The sequence below is a fragment of the Oryza brachyantha genome, chromosome 6, assembly GCF_000231095.2.
Source record: "Oryza brachyantha chromosome 6, ObraRS2, whole genome shotgun sequence".
In the NCBI taxonomy this organism is placed as follows: Eukaryota; Viridiplantae; Streptophyta; class Magnoliopsida; order Poales; family Poaceae; genus Oryza; species Oryza brachyantha.
The window spans coordinates 17396604-17418935 of NC_023168.2; the positions used below are offsets into that span (position 1 = coordinate 17396604).

Sequence of the window (22332 nt, forward strand, 5' to 3'; positions counted from 1 at the left end):
TTCGGCAATTTAGTGGGCCGAATTCATTTGTGGCCTTTTTGCGGATCAAATTTGTCAATAGAAAGTCAGTGGGCCAAATTCACTTGTCGGCCGAATTCGTTGGTATGAATTAACCAGATCTAATTCATTGGGGGACGTCGGTGGGCCAAATTCTTTGATGGGGTTGGGCCGAATTCTTTGACGACAAAAGAGTGGACTGAATTCATTACGGGCCTCCGGTAGGCCGAATTCACGATCTGCTTCATTCGGCTGGGGATAATGAGCCTCCAGCTTGCAAATATTCCGCATGGCTGCCGTTATTGCTTCGAGCCTTCGACGAACTCAACGTCCTCCATTTAATGATGAAGATAAATAAAGTAATCATTTTTTTATTTTTTGTGAAGCGAATGTTTTTTTCTCAATTAGAGCAACTCCAACGTTTTGGGTTTATTTGTTTTCTAAATCTTAGAGTTTGATAACTCCCCAAATATTATGGGGAACGAAAAAACCGTTATAGTATATCGACGATACGTGCGATTATAACGATAATCGATGTTTTGTGAACCCTGGTAGAACTATACTGCATTTATGGAAAAATCTCTGCACTGGAGTTGGCAAAAATATATATTCGGTAAGCCTAACGAGAAATACTCCCATCAATCCATCAAATATTTGCGGAAGTTTTTGCTATGTTGACGGGCCTCCCTTTTCACTTATATTTATGTTTATAAACCTAAATTTAAATTGTAAAGCTTAATTTAGAATTGATTTTAGTTTTTCTTGAAGTGGTTTAGTCATCGGCCTTTGTTTTTCAATTTCTAAGAATACACACGTAAAACAGCCGGTGAACTGTTTCGTTCTTGTGGGGCCCCAAGTACGCCGAGTAGGCCTTATTCATCCGTGTCGGTTGGTGGGCCGATATCTTGGACGAGAAATGTACAGGCCGAATTTGTTGGAGACAGTATCTGGGATGAATAATTCATCCAAGGCCGAACTCGTTGACGGATGGTCCTGGACCAAATTAGATATTGGGCCTAATTGACGAGAAATATGGGCCAAATTGTCAACGAGAATAAATTGGCCCACTATTGATGGGCCAAACTCGTCAGAGTGAAACAGGTAGGCTGAATTCATCCGTGGGCCAAATTTGTTGGGGAGAACCAAATTCAGTGCTGGGCTGAAATTGCCAGCGGGAATTCTGCGGGCCATATTTACCTTTGGGCCAAATTCGTCGACGGAAATTAGGAACTCCAGATTCACTTGTGGGCCAAATTCGCTGGTAGACAGTTGATGTGCCATATCCTTTGGTGTCCCCAATTTTTTTCGGCAATTTAGTGGGCCGAATTCATTTATGGCCTTTTTGCGGATCAAATTCGTCAATAGGAAGTTGGTGGGCTAAATTGACTTGTGGGCCGAATTCGTTGGCATGAATTGACCAGATCGAATTCATCGGCGAACGTCGGTGGGCCGAATTCTTTGATGGGGAGCAGTTAGGCCGAATTCGTTGACGACAAAAGGTGGGCCGAATTCACGATCTGGTTCATTCGGCTTGCAAATATTCCGGATGGATACCGTTATTGCTTTTAGCCTTCGGCGAACTCAACTTAATGATGAACATAAATGAAGTAATGTTTTTTTTTAATACTTTATGTGGTATCCTGGTATGAATGTTTTTTTTTCTGGTTACACGGTACAAGCACACGCACACGAGTCACTACGCACCCAACACCACACTTTTACACAACTATAAATACACTCGATAACCAGTGTCACATCCCCCATTTCACTAAATATATGTATAATATTTGTGGATAACCGGATTTGATTGTGTAGCAGAAAAAATCGGCATGGGCAGTGATGGCAAGAAAGGCTGTTTTTCCGAGAAGCATGGATGCAAAAATAGAGCAGGAGCAGGACATGGAGAATCTAGCAACATGGAATGTGACAATACTGGGATCTACTGAGTACTGACACGAAGGAACCCATCCAAACCTTTGAGGCCATGCATCATGCAAGCCACACTCTCAGATAAAGAGAAGATGTCATGTAGGATGAAGCCACACACTCCACAGTACAGGGTTATTCCAGTGAGCCCCATAATGAATTTTTTTTATTTACTTTCACTGTCAACCACCCCCTCTCCCCTTCGAAGCTCTCTCCTCTCTCTCTCTCCTAGCGAGTGGCGCGGACGGCGGAGCTTGCGGCAGCCCGGCCGACAACGGATCTGGGAGGCGGCGGCCCATCGGGGACGGCAGCGCGTCCGAGCTCAGCGGCGCCAGCGTTGCCCGCGGCGGTGGATCTGGGGCTAGCAGCGCGTCGGGGGCATGCACGCCACTCGCCACGTTGGATCCGCCGATGACTCCTGCACGCCGTCGTCGCCTCTTCCTTCGCTGCCGTGAATGTTGAGCACGGATCCACCGTCAGCGCTTCCTCCTCCACGCTGCGGTCGCCGCTTTCCCTCGCCGCCGCGGTCGCCACATGACGATCCGCCTCGCCGCGGTCGCCGCATGCCGATCCGCCTCCGCCGCGGTCGCCGCATGCCGATATGCCTCCACCGCGTGCGGATCTATGCCGCCGTCGTGACTACCTTCGCCCCGCGGTCACCGCGGGCAGATCCAGCGTCGCCGCCCGCGGACCAACCTCCGTCGCTATCCCGAGCACGGATATGTTGCCGCCGCTGCTTCCTTGCCTCTAGCTCAAAGAAGCCATCGCTTTGGAGCTCCCCGTCAATGCCTTTTTTTCCTCCACCCATGGCTTCATCTGACAGGGATATGGTATCCTCTTCAGGGTGCAGGAACCCCGTGAGGGCATGGTCCATAGCCTACTGGCACCACCATGCCGACGTGGTAGGCTGTGCCTCCTTGCCACGTTGTCCGATTGTGCATGCCCTCATGGATAACCAAAGGCCGTATTCTCCATGCTTCAGCATAAGGAAAGAGATAGACTGCATTTATGGAAAAACATAAGTTGGAAAAAATAAATATTCTGCAAGTCTATCTAACCAGGAATACTCCCATCAATACATCAAATATTTGCAGAAGTTTCTGCTTAGTTAACGGGCCACATCTTTTCATTTATATTTATAAACCAAAATTTAAATTATAAAACTTAAATTTAAAATTGATTGTGGTTCTTTTTTTCATCGTAGTTTAGTTATCAATTTTTACCGTTAGATCGCTGAGAGTATATAATATTTAGTAAGTAATATTTACTTACTAATTGTTCTTTAATTGGTAATAAGTTGTTTAATTTTAGGAGGGGATGAGGCAAATGTGTCCGCTTTAACCATTTCTTGACAGTGACTTACCAGGATTGGCTGATCCTGGTATAACACACGGTTCCTAGTATAAAACCATGTCATTTGCTTATGACGTTGCTTGTAATTTGCAATGCGTAGCATGACGCTAAGTACGGTTTTGGGTAATTCATGCCTGGTCTTGGGTCCAGACTCAACAGTTAGTACAAGATAAAGAGCAAACCCAACAACTTATCCAAACTTTATCATCTATATTATTATTTGAATGACCATTTAAAATACATTTTCTATTCATATGATGCATCGCTCTAACAGAACATCCATTTTGCATCACCATATATATTTTATTAATATTTTATAACCACCTATCCTTATGTTGATATTGCTATCTTCTCTTGTAATTGGATATTAAATCATAAATGGAGGAGAGAGACCATCCAAATTTAGATTTAGATGGTCATATATTTTTGCATGATGGGATATATGATCTGCTGAAGTCTATTTTTTTCCTTTATATTATCTATTTTTAATATGAATGATGAGATGCATAAGCTGCTAAGCTCATATGACGATCGCAGCGAATCCTTGTTGTAACTGCTGCGGTTCACAGTTAGACATTGTTTAGTTGCCAAAATTTTTTGACAAAAATGTCATGTCGAATGTTTGACCGGATGTCGGAAGGGGCGGACACGAATGAAAAAACAAATTTCAAATTTTGTCTGGAAACCACGAGATGAATCTTTTGAGCCTAATTAATCCCTCATTAGCATATGTTGGTTACTGTAGCACTTATGACTAATCATGTCCTAATTAAGCTCAAAAGATCCGTCTCACAATTTTCTCCATAACTGTGTAATTAGTTTTAATGTTCATGTAGATTTAATGCATGTTTAACGATTCGATGTGAAGTTTTTGGGAACTAAACATGACCTTACTGTTACTGGCTCATGCTCTCCTGCTGCCCAATCTGAACTCGCTGAGTGACATTAACCATCTTTTCGCTTTTATTTATGCTTACAATCTAAATTTAAATTTTCATTCTTAGATTTGGAGTTTATTTTGATTTTTTACTAAAGTTTATTTTTCAGCCTGGCTTTTAGATCATTAAATTCATATATAATTTTTTTATTAACAAAACTATTTTTATTTATAAATATATCGTTGGGTTTTTTCCAAAAAAACAAAACAATCACCATGCCCAGTTCGTAGGCCTGGTGCCTGGCACTAGCACGAGGGTAGAAACCAATCAGGCCCCCACGGACACAGATCCATTTATGGGAGGTCATTTCTTCTGCAACCAAAAGCATCACATTCGTTAATTATGGATTAACTAGGCTTAATAGTTTCGTCTTCCACAAAATAGTGCAGAGTATGTTTTATTAATAATCTATATTTAATACTTTTAATTAATGTCTAAATATTCAATATGACATGGACTTAGAAAAAAGTATACGGGAAACAAAGGTTTTGGGTGATCTGACAGAAACATCTTCGTACAAGAAACGTTGTTGATGGAATCTTATGTCGATTTGGGGCCGGGTGGTCACTTGATGGTCACCGTAGACCATTCTTTGTGATATGTGGTTATGTTTGGACGAGTGATTGATTTGCAGTTCCATTACTCTTTGGTTTAACATAGCCAACGGAGAGTCTATTTTTAGATTTATTGAGAACAAGGATTACATACACCTCGCAGGATTTCCGTTGATCGCGGATAGCGCCAGTTTTTAGGATGGTGTTTCAATTTATTTTCTTGTTATCCGTCTGATTTGTAATGCACGATCTTCAAAATATATTATCTTTTGTAACTTTTTTGAAACAAGGACCGAAATAAAATCTACGGAGTATTATCTAAACATTTAGGTGAGCTTACAAAACAAGGAGAACTCAGACTGTGGAAACCATACAATCACTATGATGAGCTGGAATTTGGAGTTTGCGTAAACATGGATGGGCGATTCAGTGCGATATGAAGCAGCAACCAAATTTCAGATTTTGGGATTAGAGTTGATTTAATTGGTTTTTCATGGTAATCTATCATCTAGCATTGCCTTTTTAGCGGTTAATAATATATAGGTATAGTTTCACTACTCTCGTGACTATCACTATTCTAATTTTGAGCATATAAATAATTCAGATATGGTTAGGCTACAGCGGACGAACGCATTATGGTTATGTTTTTATTTTAAGTAAAATACACGATTATTCTTATCGTGTCATCTAAATACATGAGCTTGTAAAACACATAATTGTAGAGGATCCGTGCTTAATTGGAAGAGGTTAATCCTATGAGTTGAATGCTTTGTAGTTATGCTATGAAAATGGATAGCGATCCTCAATTTATGAGAGCAGTGGGGTTGAATTAGATGAATTCCGTGGAGGAGGAGCTTAAATACAATATTTCTCGCCACTGTGGACGTTTGTATCCGTAACCGATATGTGTCGTTTGCATTTTGGACCTCATAGGGTGGTCATGATTTTGTAAGTTTATGGGCCTACGTGACATCTTGATCTAAGTACAAGTCAAGTATCTACTCTTTTATTTTTTTAACAAACTTTGATAATATAGTACGTTTTGCAGTATTCATTTTTTCTAAAAAAAAGACAGTGGCTCTGTGCCAAATATATTTTCAAACGAATGTAGTATTTCTACGGCATATCCATCCAATCAAAGCTGAAAGACCTGTTGAATTTATTACCAAAATCAACTAGTCCAAATATTGGTGGTGACAAAATTTTGGTAAGTAACAAACTAAATTAAACTTTACCGTCGTAACCTTACCAATATTTAATAATTCTAAAAAAATTTACTCACAAAAGTATGCCAAAAATTGGTAAGATATCAAACTAAATATAGTTTATGTATCTTACCTCTGCCAAAATTTCGACAATACCAAATTTTGACTTTACCAGTAAGACAGTGAAGTTTTAGGTAGCGTTCAGTTCCCAAAACATTTTGGGAGGAAGGTCAGCTCGACGCGTGCGATCACGTATTTAAAGTATTAAGCGCAGTCTAATTATAAAATAGATTTTAGATTTTGTCTAGAAACCACGAGACGAATCTTTTGAGTCTAATTAATCCATCATTAGCACATGTTAATTACTGTAGCACTTATGACTAATTATGTACTAATTAAGCTCAAAAGATTCGTCTCATGATTTCTCTCGTAACAGTATAATTAGTTTTAATATTTATGTATATTTAATAAAATATCTAAAAATTCGATATGATGTTTTTTAAAAAAAAATTTAGGAACTTAACGCAGCCTTAACGTGGCCGAAGAAACAAGTGAAGGTGATACTGCTTTGAGAAATTGCAAAGTTGCCGAGGGTGCAATAGCAAAAGGCACCCTCAAGTCCTTCCTACTCGTCCTTAAAAGGGAAGCCGCCCCGTCTGCAAATCCCAATAAAGCGAGAGCAGAAAGGAAGGAGGAAAAGCAGACACCCCTTCTACTCTCCTGTGCTCCTTTCATCTTTGACTCGCCCCCATTCCCAGTCTCCCACCACAGGCCAAAACACTGCGCGTTTCAGAGTTCAGAGTTTCAGACAAAGAACACCACACAAGCAGGAGGCAAGAGAGTACTGCAGCAGCTCAAATCAAGCCTCCTCCTCCCCCAATCCATTGGTGCCACTCTCTTCCCCTTCCAGAGGGAAGGAGGCATTGATCACCAAAAAGTTATCCAGGTGTGATGAGCTCTGTCCTGCTACTCTTCTTGCTGCTGCTCTCTTGGGTGAACTTGGGTGGCTGCATAAGGCTTGGCAATGGCGGATACGAGGAGTGGAGGATGGGCTCGGCGACTTACGTCAAGGAGTCCCTGGGGCACCCACTTAACGATGGTATGTGCATTGTGTATGTGTTTGGCAGTTCAAGCTACTGAATCTTTTATCAGTTGGTAGAATCAAGAACATGTCTTTTTTTTTCTTCATTTTCTTTGGATGGATTTGTGAATATAGTTTGCAACGATGAACGGTGAGCAGATGATGTTGTACAGATCCGGCATGATGGGAGCGAAGTTATAGTTACAGTCGAAGTAGAAAATAGGATTGAAGATTCACTGCTGAAACTTGTCCCTCCCCTTCTCTTTCTTCAGATAGATTGTGACCCTTCGAACTGAACTTTCAATGTGTGTCCTGTTGATGGTAGGTCCATTTTGCTTTAATTTGTAAAAGGGTAGGAAAAAGGTTTTCTTTCATGGTTATAATAGAATGTTTGGTATCAATGTTAATAAAGCTACCATTCCAATCAAATATTATCTCTATAATCTTCAGATAAAACCTTTTATGTTCATTAGTGCACTAATGCTGTCCTGATCAAACGCAAGAAACATGATATAGTACATTATTGGGCTAAGTGGACCTTAAATTATGCAAGTCTCTTTTTCCTTTTAGGTAGGTTGTCGAAAAGCTGAAGCACATTAAATGCATTGACAATTGTTTACAATAACAATTATGAGAGCAATCTGGTACTCCTACAAGTGATCTTCCCTTGCAGTTACTGTCCATGTGGTACCACATTGATGTCTCTCTAGTACATTTACAGTAATTGCTCCATGGCTTAAGTGCCATTAACCAACATACTGTCAGAACAAGATTCATGGCAAACCAACCACACTTGAATTTCCTCACTTGCCACTGATATCCTGAATTCAAAGTACATCTAGACATGATCAAACTATCAACCAGTCTTGTGACATCCTGTTGGAGTAACTCTGAAGCTGATCCTCTCCATCTTACTACTTGAGAATGGAGCAAAGATTATCCTTTTGTCTGATGCAATGCAATGGTTGTCTGAAATCTGAACCTGCGATTATCCTTTTGTCAAACTATCAACCTGGTAATGCAGCAAAGAAATTAATCTTTTTGTCTGATGCAATGGTTGTCTGAACTGTGAACCTGCGATTATCTTTTTGTCAAACTACCAACCTGGTAATGCAGCAAACAAATTAATCGTTTTGTCTGAAACTCTGAAACTGCAAGGTGGTGGAGCATGTGGGTACGGGGACCTGGACATCTTCAGGTACGGGAGGTACACGGCGGGCGTGAGCGGGGCGCTGTTCGGGCGCGGCAGCGCGTGCGGCGGGTGCTACGAGGTCCGGTGCGTGAACCACGTGCTGTGGTGCCTGCGCGGCAGCCCGACGGTGGTGGTGACGGCGACCGACTTCTGCGCCCCCAACCTGGGCCTCTCCGACGACTACGGCGGCTGGTGCAACTTCCCCAAGGAGCACTTCGAGATGTCGGAGGCCGCCTTCCTCCGCGTCGCCAAGGCCAAGGCCGACATTGTTCCGGTGCAGTTCCGGAGGTAATCTTCATCTTATTCTTCTCCCAAAGTACTCTTTACATAGACACGATCTCTAATGCACATGTCGTGGAACTGTTGCTTAGAGCAAGTTTAATAGTATAGCCAACTACTACAGACTCCAAATCGTCTATAGTCAACTTATAACCAATTTGTTTAATAGTTAACTATAAATATATACTACACCATTAATATCTGATCCCGTATATCATACACACGTGTATTTTAGAGTCCGTACCGTAGCTGGCTATAAATCTATAGATTGCTGCTCTTCTCTCTCCTTAAAATATGATTGTAACTAGCTTATAGTCTGCTATTATACATGCTCTTAGTCTTAGTTACAGTACACTCCCTCCGTCCCATAATAAACCGACCAAGCACGGGACGGGACATATTCTAGTTCTATGAATCTAAACATACATCTGCCTAGATTCGTTGCACTAGGATGTGTCACATCCAGCATGAGGTTCATTTTTTTTAATGGCATAAATTCATTTCATCACAAATCCGCTAGAACCATTTATGAGATAAATTCTCAGTAAGTTTGATTGCGTGTGTTTCAGAACGTCATCTATTTAAGAATTGGATTGAGTATTCAGTTACTGCGGACATGTTGCTCCCTGCTCATTGATCACTCCTAGCGTATCATCTTGTCAGCTAGCTGATGTGTGAATCTGAGTATGCAAAAGCGTATGGCTATCATTCTTGAGCTCTGCATTTTGGAGTGTATAATTCTAGACTGAAGCAGTGCTGCTTTCGCGAAAGTTCGTAATGATGTTTGATCATTGGAGATGGAACACAGAATATATGGACAGTAGTGCATGTTTCCAGGCACTTTGCATGGATCAAAGAGCAGCTTTAGATCTTTAATCACTGCTGCTCCCACCCTTTTTTAAATCTGACTTGTGCTTTCTTAATTATGAGCACCTCCATAGTTTCAGACAATTGCCATGAGTGTGTCCCAAGCTCCAGCCGGTAGTGCAAGAGTACACAACTAAGTATCCATCTTTCTAAAACTAAAGTGGTACAGTTCTGTATCAAACTTAAACTAAAAGTATTAAGTTATTTTGAGATGGAGCGAGTAAACTACAATTTACCGAATTCAACATCGGTGAAGGTGTGCCTAAGAGCAAGGTTAATAATATAGTAAGCTGACTATAAAACTTCTTATAGGCTTCTCTTAACCTACTCATACCCATATAGTAGTTAGCTTTTTATAATTAATATATGATCCACTTATCTTTCTCATAGAGTTTTTTTTTTCTTGTGTCCGAGCCAACTATAAGCTTACGATCGCCTCCTCTCTTTCCATATCTTCTCCACCTCAGTATTTAGCTAGCTTACCGTCTGCTATTATACTTGCTTTAAATGAATGTAAACCATTTCCGTTATCTGAATAATAATCTTGGACTCTGCATGAATGAAGCAGCGACATACTGCAAATGTTGGATTTCGTGTCGCTGACCATCGGTGAATGAATGAACGGCGGTGGTGCAGGGTGAGCTGTGACAGGGCCGGGGGGATGCGGTTCACGATCACCGGCGGCACCAGCTTCCTGCAGGTGCTGATCACGAACGTGGCGGCGGACGGCGAGGTGGCGGCGGTGAAGGTGAAGGGATCGAGGACCGGGTGGATACCGATGGGGAGGAACTGGGGCCAGAACTGGCAGTGCGACGCCGACCTCCGCGGCCAGCCGCTGTCGTTCGAGGTCGCCGGCGGGAGGGGGACCACGGTCACCGCCTACAGCGTAGCGCCGCCGGACTGGATGTTCGCGCAGACGTTCGAGGGCAAGCAGCTTGTCGAGTAGGGACGATCGCAATGATTGTAATTATAATCATAATTATTACACAGGTGATGAAAAATCGCTGTTTGGTTTGGATGATGCGAAGACGATTGCTGTGCTTGATCTGCTCATATATATATATAGAGAGAGTTAATTAATGCAGGATTGACAAAAAATATAAAGATGGGCTAATCAGTGGTCCAGTACTAGAGTAACCTCGTCTGAAGAAAATGTGACGGAGTACCATCTTGTTTGCTTGGTGACATAATGGTGGTGCATATGCTGCACAAAAGTACATGTAGAGTACACCATAAATAAGAGGAAAAACATAGCTTTGCGGTAGTAGGACATGTCATGTGGCATACAAGTCGAGCAGGCTTGCATCAATTGGCGAGGCTTGTGAATGAATCATTGGGTGAACATGCAAATGGCACTGGGTTTCACGCCGACACAGTGACGCAAGTAGCAGTAAAGCACACGCTAGTGCAGCGAGGAGAGTTTTTCTAGTCATACTGCGATCAGCACACAGCAATATCTTCGTGTTCTTCCTATCAGCCATACGAAACTGTCGTACCTATAGACAATAGTTTGCTGACAGGCTACTGTACACATTTCAGCACCAAAAGCCGCAATCCTAGGACTTTCATGAGCGAGGATACACACTACTCTCGGAGCAAAGTATAATAACAGGTTGTAAGCCAGATAAATGCTGAGCAAGAGAAAAGAGAAGAAACAGTTTATAAGCTTACAAGAGATAGACAAATGGATAAGAGCTAATAACTATATAGGTAGGCTGAGAGAGTGCTGTAAAGAGTATTACACTACACATTTTTTTTACAAACAAGCCGCCGCCACGACCACGATTGATGGGTTTTGAGTTTGCTTATGAACTATTTTCTCCGTTTCGTATTATAAGACTTTTTGAGTTTGCCTAGATTCATCCATGTATCAATATATATATCTTGTATATATGTCTAGATCTATTAGTACACTTATGAATCTAGGTATGAATCTAGGTAAGGCCAGAAAATCTTATAATATGAAACGGAGGGAATAGCAGACAAGTCGGGAACTGAACTACATCTGCGAGAAAGCATCACGCATCGGCATCCGAACAAGTCATTTATGCTAGCTGCAGGGGAAAGACAGAAAGAACTTAAGCCTCCAGTATATGAGAGAATAGACGAGATTGCAGATAGTGGTGAGTGAGAATGACTCCAGTATAAGAGAAACGCTTAAGCCTCGTTGTAGAAGAACAAAAAAAAGAGGACAGGTACCTTGGATTGCCGTTCTTCATCACTGCTTGCAACTTCTGGGAGGGCCCCTACGTATCCTCTTCAAAAGAGGGCGAGGTGTACCAGGCTCGGTTTGTGAGGACTCACCTTCAGCATCGTTTGATAGCAGGATTGTTGGTTCACGCAAAATAAAAGCTAAAATTAGGTACTTCCATTGTTACTTCATAGATTATCTTTTCGTCTACACACCATGCTTACCTTCACTGTTGTGTTTGTCGATTGACCGGGTCTCATTCAATGATTTCCTTCGCTTGTTGACAACTGTTGGGATTAATTTGACGTCCTGAACATATAGCAGGAATAGTTTAATTCCTTCTACGATTTTACCCCTAAAAAAATGTAAATGTAAGATTTGGATTTGTAGTTACCTTCACATCTTCATCTTGAGAAAAATTACGAGACTCACTGTCCTCGGACCTCATTTTGTTTGCATTTACCTTAGCTACCTCTTCCTGTTGGATACGCTTCTCACCTATCACAATGACACCGCGTCCCATTTGTTGCTCCGGTACCTCACATTCCCCATTGAATGGTGGCATGTAGCAAAACCTGAAATTTCAGAAGTTTAACACATCAGCCCTGTCAAGAAGCAAGCAAAGACAGTGGCTATGCCCATGTATAGCCTTAGTGAACCAAGATGAATTCTTCTTGAAATTCTGTGATTGTTATGGTACATACTTTTTTAAGATATTTTTAACCTAATAATGGATAGATCATAGACCGATGGAGTTCCCAATGCAAATACCATTTTATCTTATTAAACTAAATATAGCCGCAACCTGAATATCCAACTGCTAAACGGATGAACCAACAAGACTTTTTTTTTCAAACGCGCGGGAGATCTGCGTATATTTTCATTAAGCAAGAAAGGAAAAGGTGGTTTGAGAAAGGATTAAAGACCCCCTCACCCTCTATATTAAGTGTAGTACAGTTCACAAGTGTTAAAGAAAGGATTAAAGAACCAACAGGATGAACTTGGCTAGTTCTCTTTCTACAAAGAAATCTATTATCCATATATTAAGTGTAGTACAGTTCACAAGTAGACTGTTTCTACAGCTGCAGCACACCAGAAGGGTGCAGTTCATCTATTGCAAACTAAAAAAAATGAACTTTATCCAATAGACGATAGCATTGATATGCCATGCCAAATACCCTTACAATAGAAAATGCAAAACCTGAATGTTAAGACAAAATGATTGGTTGATACAAACCATTCATCTGGCAGCGACTTTGTATCAAATCCTGCATTCAATATTCTCCATTTACGACAGCTGTAGCACTGAACCCACTCATGATCAGCCTTGCAGCGCTCAGCCCCTTTTCTCTGGATAAAGGGAATTAACTGGAGTGAATATTGCTTAAAAAGAAAAGAAAATGGAAGAATCTGAAAGTTAAAACAAGATGATGAACTAGTGGCCTGATGGTGGGAGTGGATGAGTCATTGTCATTACTCTACCTAAGTGAACTCCTAAGATCGACATTGTGCTTTGTTTAATCAAAGTGTACACAAGTGTGTGCATTTAACGGGAAAACGCATCTTCTGATCTACAAAATTATTAACACAAGTACACGTGCAGTTTGTATGTAGCCTAAGTGGAGTATTTATGAGGCATGTCCTCTCTGTGCTTTGTACAAAAAAAAGAAGGCAATATGAGGACTTATGGAATGTATACAACAGAAACTGAAATGGAGAGCATGCTATATCAAGAATGATTATAGTACATACAACATAATCTATGCACTTTTTACATAAACTTGACTCATTGTATATTTGTCAACCTAAGAGAGGGAGTAAAAGAACTGCTGAGGAAGCTTTTTGAATTAAAGTTTCTGTACTACAGCCATCCCCAGGTTATAATAAATTTTGTTTCAGTAATTTTCAAAGTAAATCTGCTCATGTCCTTTTTACACAGCCAATCTAAATATTGAAATGATATTGTTACCCAAAATTTAAAAGCCTTCTAGTGCAGCCATTTTAGGACAACTTTTTCTTCTGGTTTTTAGGGTTGTTACTCCATACATGCATGATCAGAAGCTGTGTCAACTGTCAGCCTATGCTGTACAGTGTTGTCAGCTACTCATACCTTGTTCTTGTCATTTGAGAGGTTTAGTTAGCATGCATAGAGATATCAAAGAGAACTTCATGGCCAAATATGCATGCGTTATCTAAAATATTTTCCAATATCAACTGCATCATGCACCCATACCAATTCGAGACTGTCAAAATTTGTATCCCAGTATTCATCCGCTTTCCTACCAAGCCAATCCTCCAGTTTGGCATACATTTCACAATCTTGAAACCCTTGTTTACTGTTAAGAACCCATGAATTGCCATCTTCATCATCCTGCAGAAAAGAAGTACAGAAAGATTTATTAAAGGGACAACACAAGGATAAATAACAAGAACTGAATTGCATGGCAGACAAGTATATTTGGAAATATACTATAAGATCTGTGATATCTGCAACTCCTATTACTCCACGTCCCATGTCAGAATTATGCTTTTGACCTCCAACCCGTTTGTAAGACTGAGAAGAGAGAACACAAAATTAGAAGTTTAGAATAATGGTGCACGTGTGATGAAGGAAGGCATCATTCATAATATGTTTTTTTGTTGTGCAACGTGAAAGCCAATAGTTACCACAACAGAACATTAAAACAAATATGTGTTTGTGGACTGTTTGCAGCTGCATAACTAAATAAATTTGAATAATTAAAGGCTAAATCTCATTATAATTCCTGAAGATAGTTGTTACACATTTGCATTCAACAGATTTCAAATTTTCCGTGCTCAACAAAGATGGGGCTAAATTTTGCCCTCCAACTCTACTCTACCAAGCAATGCAGTGAGAGAGACTTCATGCAGCCTATTTGAGTAAAGAAGCGTTGCGGTTTGTGTTATGTATCAAATGTTGATTTTGAACAGTTGCATTGGCATGTGTGCTTCAATCCGGAGAATTTATTCTAGTGCAAAAATGGTTTTGGAGAATACTCAAGGGGAATATGGTTGAACTTGAATGGACAAGTTGGTGCAATAACGAGTTAACTATGATACCAGAACAGATGATCTTACTTCTATTAGACGGCCATGCCAATATAAGAAAATCCCACAGTTCCTTCTGTCCCATTCAACATTGCTCCTTCCAAGGGTCAACTGAATAGTCCTACCCATTATTTCACCAGATATAACAGAAGTCTTGTTAAGAGTCTTTGCGAAAGGGCGGGTTTTGACCTACCAAGAAAATAAACAGTAAATGAAAAGAATATGAATGTGCCAAAAAATAGAAAGAAATGACATATGGGTATTTACCGGAGACCCTTGGACAGAGATCTTCATCCGAGGATTAAGGAACATAACTTCCAAATAGGACTGAAGAGAATAGTCCAATGGCACCTAAAATATCATGAAAGAATTAGTTAGGCCAGACAATGTTTTCAGCCTTTCCGTAAAACAGAGTTTACTGGAAGAATAAGTCATTAACACTGATGTATTGACTAAAAATCATGCAAGGTCACAGTATATTCAGAATCAGTGTACAGAATGAGAAGGCTATGCCACTACATGCTCATCAAGGTCCTAAATAAGCCTTAAGAGGAGTTGTAGACCATCAGAACGACATAATAAATTTCAGGATTCTGTAACTGAAACTGAAAGTTGCCTCCTGTCTCCAAGATAAAAATTTAAATATGTCAAGGTTATCCATACATTGTTACTTGTTTGTCCTGGACGTGATCTGACTCTTCTTGAACGGATTAGTATGTCTCCACACCCTTGATGGACAGGATCTTCAGATGGCTTCCCTGAACTCCAGTCCAATGTGTAATCTGCACCCCATCTATCTAAATTCCATATATAAATCTGTGTTCCAGTACCGTCTTCACCAAATATCCCTAGCTTTTCTCCGATAAAATACTCATTGAAGGGAGAAAATTCCTTAATAGCATTCAGATTATACTCAGCAGTAGCTTCAGATTGGACACTTGAATCAACTTCCATGTATTGCCCTTCTTTACAAAATGTTACCACAGGTATCTCAAGATTCTACAGCAATTAGCAGTGTGTTAGCTACTTAACTATACAAGTGAGCTACCTAGCTACAGCATTCCCGATAGACTAAGAATGAAAGTACATAGAACCATTCTTACATCTTTATTTTCATTAAAAGACTGAGATAGAAAGGCGATTGATCTGGAAGATGAAGTTTGGGTTAGCACAATTGCATCTTTGCCAAGTTTCATAGCACCAGTCTACAAAATAGCACCATGAAAACAGTAAAGTCAGCAAGAAAACAACAATTTTTCACATAAACAAACATCTGCAAGTATAAATTAGGTTGAACATGAATGTAATATGATAACTGTTTTGAACACTAGCACAGATAGTATGTTTTGACATAACTAACATTTATTTGAGTCAATGTTGTCTGATCGGCCGATCGGACCTGATCGCCATGGCACCGATCAGGTCGATCAGCCCGATTAATCAAGGCTGATCGGTACAGTAGTGCGGTATATTTACCGGAACATAATAATTATATATACTATTTAGTGTGCACCATAATATGCAACAATAGAGATATTATTTGAGGGTTAGATGGTACTTAACTTTGAGGGAAAGAAACCCTACAAATAATGGGCCGGCCCAACTAAAATTCTAAGTGACAAGATTTTCCAGGCTGGCCCAAAACATCTTGATCAGCCTGATCGTTTGGAGCATCTGATCGGCCAATTGATCGCCCCTGATCACCGATTAATCGGACGATCAGAAACCTGATCGTTTAGAATGCCCTAATCAAGGTTAGGGGACCGATCAGCCCGATTAGTCACGATTAATCGGGCGATCAGATAACATTGATTTGAGTTCATTGGTTGTGCAGTCAACCATTGTACGGTCCAAGATTTTAAATCAAGTTAGCTTACAGATTGAAAAAACAAAAGCACATCAACTTTGTGAGTGACATGTGCTCTGCATAGCAAAATGTAACACCCTGCCTTCAAAATCAGCATTAGCATAGCACGTGGAGCGGACCATGTTTGCATAGCAAACCACTTACACTTTCTTCTCCCTCTTTGTATAAAAAGGTTTAAGGGTAAATTCCCTGTATATCCCTGAAAACTCACTCAACTCCTTATATACCCCTGAAATTTACCTGATCCCTTCTATACCCCTGAAATTTCAACTTGATTCCTTCCATGCCCTTGCCGTTACATTTTCCTTCATTTCACTTCTAAGTTTGTGACAAATGTCTTTAATGCCCTTGATGATTTAGGTTTGAATATAAGCTCAAAAAACAATTAAAAATTTTGTTTGAGTACATAGTATGTGCATTTTATGTAACTAATGGGACTAAATAATTAGTGCAAAAAATTTTGACATAAATTTTTAAAATAAAACAATATAATAAGTTAATTTTTTATTTGAGATTTAGTAGGGCAATAGATTTTTTATTGGGAGCACTCTTAAAAAATATCATGAGCATTGGCAATCCTATCTTTGTATGGACGTTCCTCATTTTTATGACTTTTAAAAAATAAAATAAATACATATTTTTTATTTTATTATCTAAAAATATTTTTTTCATAAATAATGTATCACATAGCAAACACATAAGTATTAATAGTCTCATGTGATAATCTTTTACATTTTCAATAATGTGATTCATAAATTTGTATGCTCATCCAAAGGGTAAAATGGTCAATTTTATAGAAATTAGACAGTCAACTAACGGGAGGGGCTTAGTTGAGGGGCACGGAAGGGATCAAAATCAAATTTGAGGATATATAAGGAAGTAAGCAAAATTTAGAGGCATGGAAGGGATTAGCTAAAATTTCAGGGGTATACAATGGATTATCTCAAAGGTTAAACTGGAGGCACTAGAGTTGTAGAACCAATGCTTATAAGCTGACATGCCACCCACTTACTTCCAAAATAGTACTAAGCCGCCCACTACAACCACAACTAGGTCACATGCCCACATGGGCTTCGACTACACCATACAGCAGGCTGCAAACGGGCTGCAGCGTTGCTTAGACCTATCTAACTAGCACCCATAGTCAGGGGCGGAACCAGAAATTTATTAAGCCTAGGGGCTTAAAAATAAAATAGAAATTTTTTGATTAAATTTTAACTAAAAATAGTAATTTTCCAATGTAATGTTCTTGGCCAGGCATGGGGCTCCAGCCCAAGCTGCCCCACGCCTGGTACCGCCCCTGCCCATAGTCAATTATTGCTGCAGAAAGCATGTTTGGAAGTGTATTGGATAATATAGAAACAAGTTCTAATTTACTCACAGGAGGAGCATCATGTAGCGCGAAATAACTGAGTTGTGTATATGGAATGCAGACAACAGAGTTCACAGTACATTTTAAGTAAGTCAACATGCGACATCAATACCACATAAATTACCTTGATATGAAATAAATTATCATTTAAATATCAGAAATGTTAAGGAACCGGTAACCATAGGGTGAACAAAAAAGACTTGAAGAGGAAGATGTGACTGGTTTACCTTAAATCCAATTCCAAACCTCCCAATCTGATCCTGGCGATGCTCATCTGGTCGTTTGTGACCAAATGAGATCATTCTCATCATTTCAGCATAAGTCATTCCATGCCCGTCATCAATTACACATAAGACAGGAATTTTTCTTTCAGCTTTCTTCGAAAACAATGATTTGATGGAAATATTCAACCTTCAAGAAAGATAGGCGAATAACAATTAGCTCAACCAAATAACACAATTTGCCCCCAAATAATCTTCAAAATACGCTAACAGCATAATCAAATTAGGAAAAGCTTCAATAGTCTTTAAAGTATGTATACAACACTAGCCTCATAGAAGAATTGCTTCGTACACATATTGCTGATTACATTTTGTAAATACTACAATGAAAGCAGTATATATGTAAAGTTTATACAACAATAGAATACACATGTACATATTCATCTGGAAGAGAAGCAAAACAAGACGATTAAGAAAACTTAGTTTGGTAAAGCAGAAGATTGTACTCTATAGTTTTGTACTTTTATTTCAATGTTTTGCCACAATAGAAATATGTTATAACTAGAACCTGTAAAGAAACTCTTAACTAATCAGATCACATAGTGCATGCCAAACTGGCCCTAAAAATCATCTAAAAACAAATAGCCTCCACTCCAGGCTATACAACCTGGAAGAAATGGACATACCTTGATGCATCTGCATCTCTAGAGTTGTCAATGAGCTCTGCTATTGCTCCAAAGACCCAGCCAGCATGTGTCTGACTGAGTGTTCGCAGATAACTAGGATCTGTGCTGACAAAATTTTTTGCAAGAGTGGTTGTTCTCTTTTTCACTATTGGATCTAAAATCCTAGGGCCATCTTCAACAGACTCGCATGGTGATGATTCTGGAACTGATTTATGCAGGGTCTGTGACACGTGAAGCGTTCATATCCTTTGGATGCGATCCACTATCACAAATCTCCTCTCTCAAATATGACTTTGGATTCATTGAGCCAGACTGGAAATCACTTTTACATGGCCTTTTTAAAGCATTTGTTGTAGCAATATTCATGTGTCTCTCTGGCGGCACAAGAGATAAGTGAATAACAGTTAAATTGAAGAAAGAAATGAATCATCAATAGCTCATAGCTAACTATACGCATATGGTGGTGTATATCTTTGATGCTAACTAAAGAGAGAACTTCACTCCAACACTACGAACAAGTGAGAATCTAAATGGAGTAAATAAAGAGGGAGGGAGATACAATTGCAACTTATGGAACAATAAACCAACATGAATAAATCAATATTGACGAAATGTGGATTATTGAAATGTATTGCTAATGGTTAATTTCCAGGTATTTTTTTGAAGAACAATTTAGCGGGTCAGCCAAATAAAAGGAGAAGTAATTCATCCAAGCAATGCATTCCGTTCAACAAACAGCATAGGGAAACACTCACCGGATACTCCAGACATCGGTTTGCTGTCTCCAGGATCTTTTTGTTCATACATGACCACCGCATGTGAGAAGTTAGGGAGTTCATGAGATTGAGGGGGGAAAATATGTAGGGCGAAGGAGCTGAAACTAACAACAGCAACCTTCAAAAGCACCGAACAAGAACAAGGGCCTCTCATTAAAGGCAAATAGAGAACAGAACGTTGCTATTAGTGCTAATAATAAGATACAACATGCTACTCACTTGCAGGGGAACAAAACACTCACATAAGTTGGTTAAAAGAAAGATAAAAAGTACTGTGTGCATGGCATCCCTCTACTCAGCCTAGATGTACTGTCTGACACCTATGACCTACCCCACCTAGTATAATTCAGGAAGTAATACCAGTAGTTTCCTAATGGTCAATTCTATCTCGTAAATTTTTAGAACACATGTATATTTAAATTAGCAGTTCTAAATATACAGACAATTGAAATAATAATTACCCTCTGATTATCCCAGAGGAAACGCATGAACTTTCCCCATTCAATATTCTGACGATCATCTTCAGGGTCAGGAAGTAGTGAAAATTTCAGGAAATCACGCTGCTGGTACACCTTAGTTGGCACAAACCTAATAATTGACCAAATTGAGGGCCTGTATTAGGAAAGTGCAAATTAGTATAGTTTAGTGTTATAAAGCGATAGGACATTTGTGTAAAATCAAACCAGGTATGCATATAAACGTGAAAAGCAGTCATAGGATGCCTCCATAAAATTAAGACCACAAAGTCATATGGATTTTTATAGAAGTGTTTGTAGATTGAGAAAATTAACAGTGTTGTAGCTACGATTCACTCTGGCGGTATATTTTTACAGAATCTCTACCACATTTTTAATGATACAAAATAGGGTTGGTCATTTAACAGGGGTATGCTATTGGTAACTATTTATTTCGTCTGAGAGCATGGAGGGCTAAGCCTCTGATAAATACAGTGAAACAATGGGAGCAGTCAGATGAGGTTGATATTACAACATGAGCACAACAACATTGAACTGTATAACAGAAGAGGAAATCCACTAATCCACAGTGTAAATTAAACCAATCGACAATAGTATGCGATAGAGAACAAGAATAATTCTTTTTGAATGATGTAAATCTTGTAAAGTATTCACAGATAAGAAACAAATGAGATCAACTTACACTTTTATTGGAATATCACAGACTTTGGTGCGGCATATGTTCTTAGAATCCTTTTGTAACAATATATAGTTCAAGCTGCCACCTACCACAAAATTATATATATCCTTCAGGAAAATTTTCATGAGGTATGTACTCTACAAAAAAAAAAACTGAACAACAATCTATCAGAACAAAACACCATTCATAATTAATATGAATAACTGTTAACATGTTGACATTACTTAACATCTGCTGTACCATTTTTAAGTTATACTCCCTCCATATTTTAATGTATGACACTTTGACTTTTAGACTCGACGTTTGACTATTCGTTTTATTTAAAAGACTTGTGGAAATATTAAAAAATATATATTGTGCTTAAACTATTTATAGGGATAAAACGAGTCACAACAAAATAAATAATGTTTCTATTTTTTTAATATCCCGAATGGTCAAACTTCACGTCCAAAAGTCAAAGCGTCGTACATTCAAACATAGAGGGAGTACCAACCATCTAGACTTAGTTCCAAACTTCAGATATCAGAATTATGCCTTATACATCTTCATTGGTCCAGAGTAATACATGCTACCTTTTTTAGCTAATTTCTGTTCTGCTCTTTATGCTACAGTGTTATTCATAGAAAAAAAATTAAGTTTGACAAGTTTGGGACTTGAACATATGTAAAAGTGAGCATTTGGACCCTGTCCACATCTATAAATACTGTTGATCAGTTAAAAGTACAAACTACAGCTGTTAATATAAACTTCGGGGTATAGATGATAGAGTTTCCAAAATAAAAGTACATGTCAGATTTTGTGATATGTGAAGTTTCCTCTTAATTTTGCAGAGGAGCCTGATTTACACAAAGGATGTGGCTATCCTTTGTGACAATGACACTCATATAGTCATACCTTGATTTTTATTTGGCTGTTCATTCAAATCAAGTGTTTCATGCGTCATTTCCTTCTCTTCTCCCCCTGTAAACAGCAATACCCATCAAAAGATAACTATTTTTTTCCCAAAACAAAATACAATGCATCATGCACGTACACTGAAACTAAAACCAAACATGAGTATTAACTAAGCAGGTCACTGTCATTCAGGAGTAACACATGACCAATTAGTGAATTGAACAAGCCAGTAGATCCAGAAATGTAGACTCGTGCCGCAGGGCTAATCTTCCTACATCAAGCCAGAATGGAAACTAGATGAAGCAAACTTCCCAAATCCAAGTTGCAAAAATGTTCATCTATAAATTTATAGATAATATATGACAAAAGAAAAACACCAAGTGGGTAAAACAGGTCAATCTAGCCAAAAATCATCAGGAAGGACAAACACAAAAAGAATTTGCAGGTGAATCATATATCTCAGATTCCAGAATGCTTAATACATGCCAGATCACATGCTTAAAAGTTAAAACCGCCCGATGAGTTCAACTACATAATTCTACAAATTACAAAAACATCAAATGCAGACCCTATAAGTCAGGTACAAGCAAATAGCAACGAGGTACAATTCTCCAGTACATGTCAAAATGGTAAATGCAGCTCCAACTCCAAGGCTTCATTGAAGGCCATGACTCATATCAAGTGCCCTTCTCACAGCTTCGTATAACTC

The 22332-nt window shown here is 39.2% G+C and overlaps 2 protein-coding genes across 3 annotated transcripts; one reads left to right on the top strand and one right to left on the bottom strand.

Annotated features, from left to right (window-relative positions):
- Nucleotides 1–6658: 6658 nt before the first annotated feature.
- On the top strand, nt 6659–10504 carry LOC102702477 (expansin-A16). Of its 2 annotated transcripts, none has more exons than XM_006656200.3 (3): nt 6659–7072; nt 8213–8534; nt 10029–10504. In XM_006656200.3, the coding sequence occupies exons 1-3, from the start codon at nt 6925–6927 to the stop codon at nt 10336–10338; spliced, it is 780 nt and encodes a 259-aa protein (XP_006656263.2). In that variant the 5' UTR covers nt 6659–6924; the 3' UTR covers nt 10339–10504. The 2 variants fall into 2 exon arrangements, with proteins under 2 accessions (XP_006656263.2, XP_015693813.2); XM_015838327.2 differs by lacking the exon at nt 6659–7072 and adding an exon at nt 7997–8069.
- A 394-nt stretch (nt 10505–10898) lies between these two features.
- Nucleotides 10899–21759, bottom strand: LOC102702763 (MORC family CW-type zinc finger protein 4-like). Its single transcript, XM_040525118.1, is given in 20 exon segments — nt 10899–11446; nt 11592–11708; nt 11799–11892; nt 11978–12158; nt 12821–12933; nt 13020–13077; nt 13118–13237; nt 13818–13954; nt 14054–14137; nt 14683–14841; nt 14920–15003; nt 15316–15651; nt 15756–15857; nt 18119–18302; nt 18799–19016; nt 19018–19150; nt 19559–19692; nt 20036–20186; nt 20733–20814; nt 21624–21759. Coding segments are annotated over 19 exon segments (2517 nt in total). The 5' UTR covers nt 21673–21759; the 3' UTR covers nt 10899–11446; nt 11592–11610.
- Between the last annotated feature and the right edge of the window lie 573 nt (nt 21760–22332).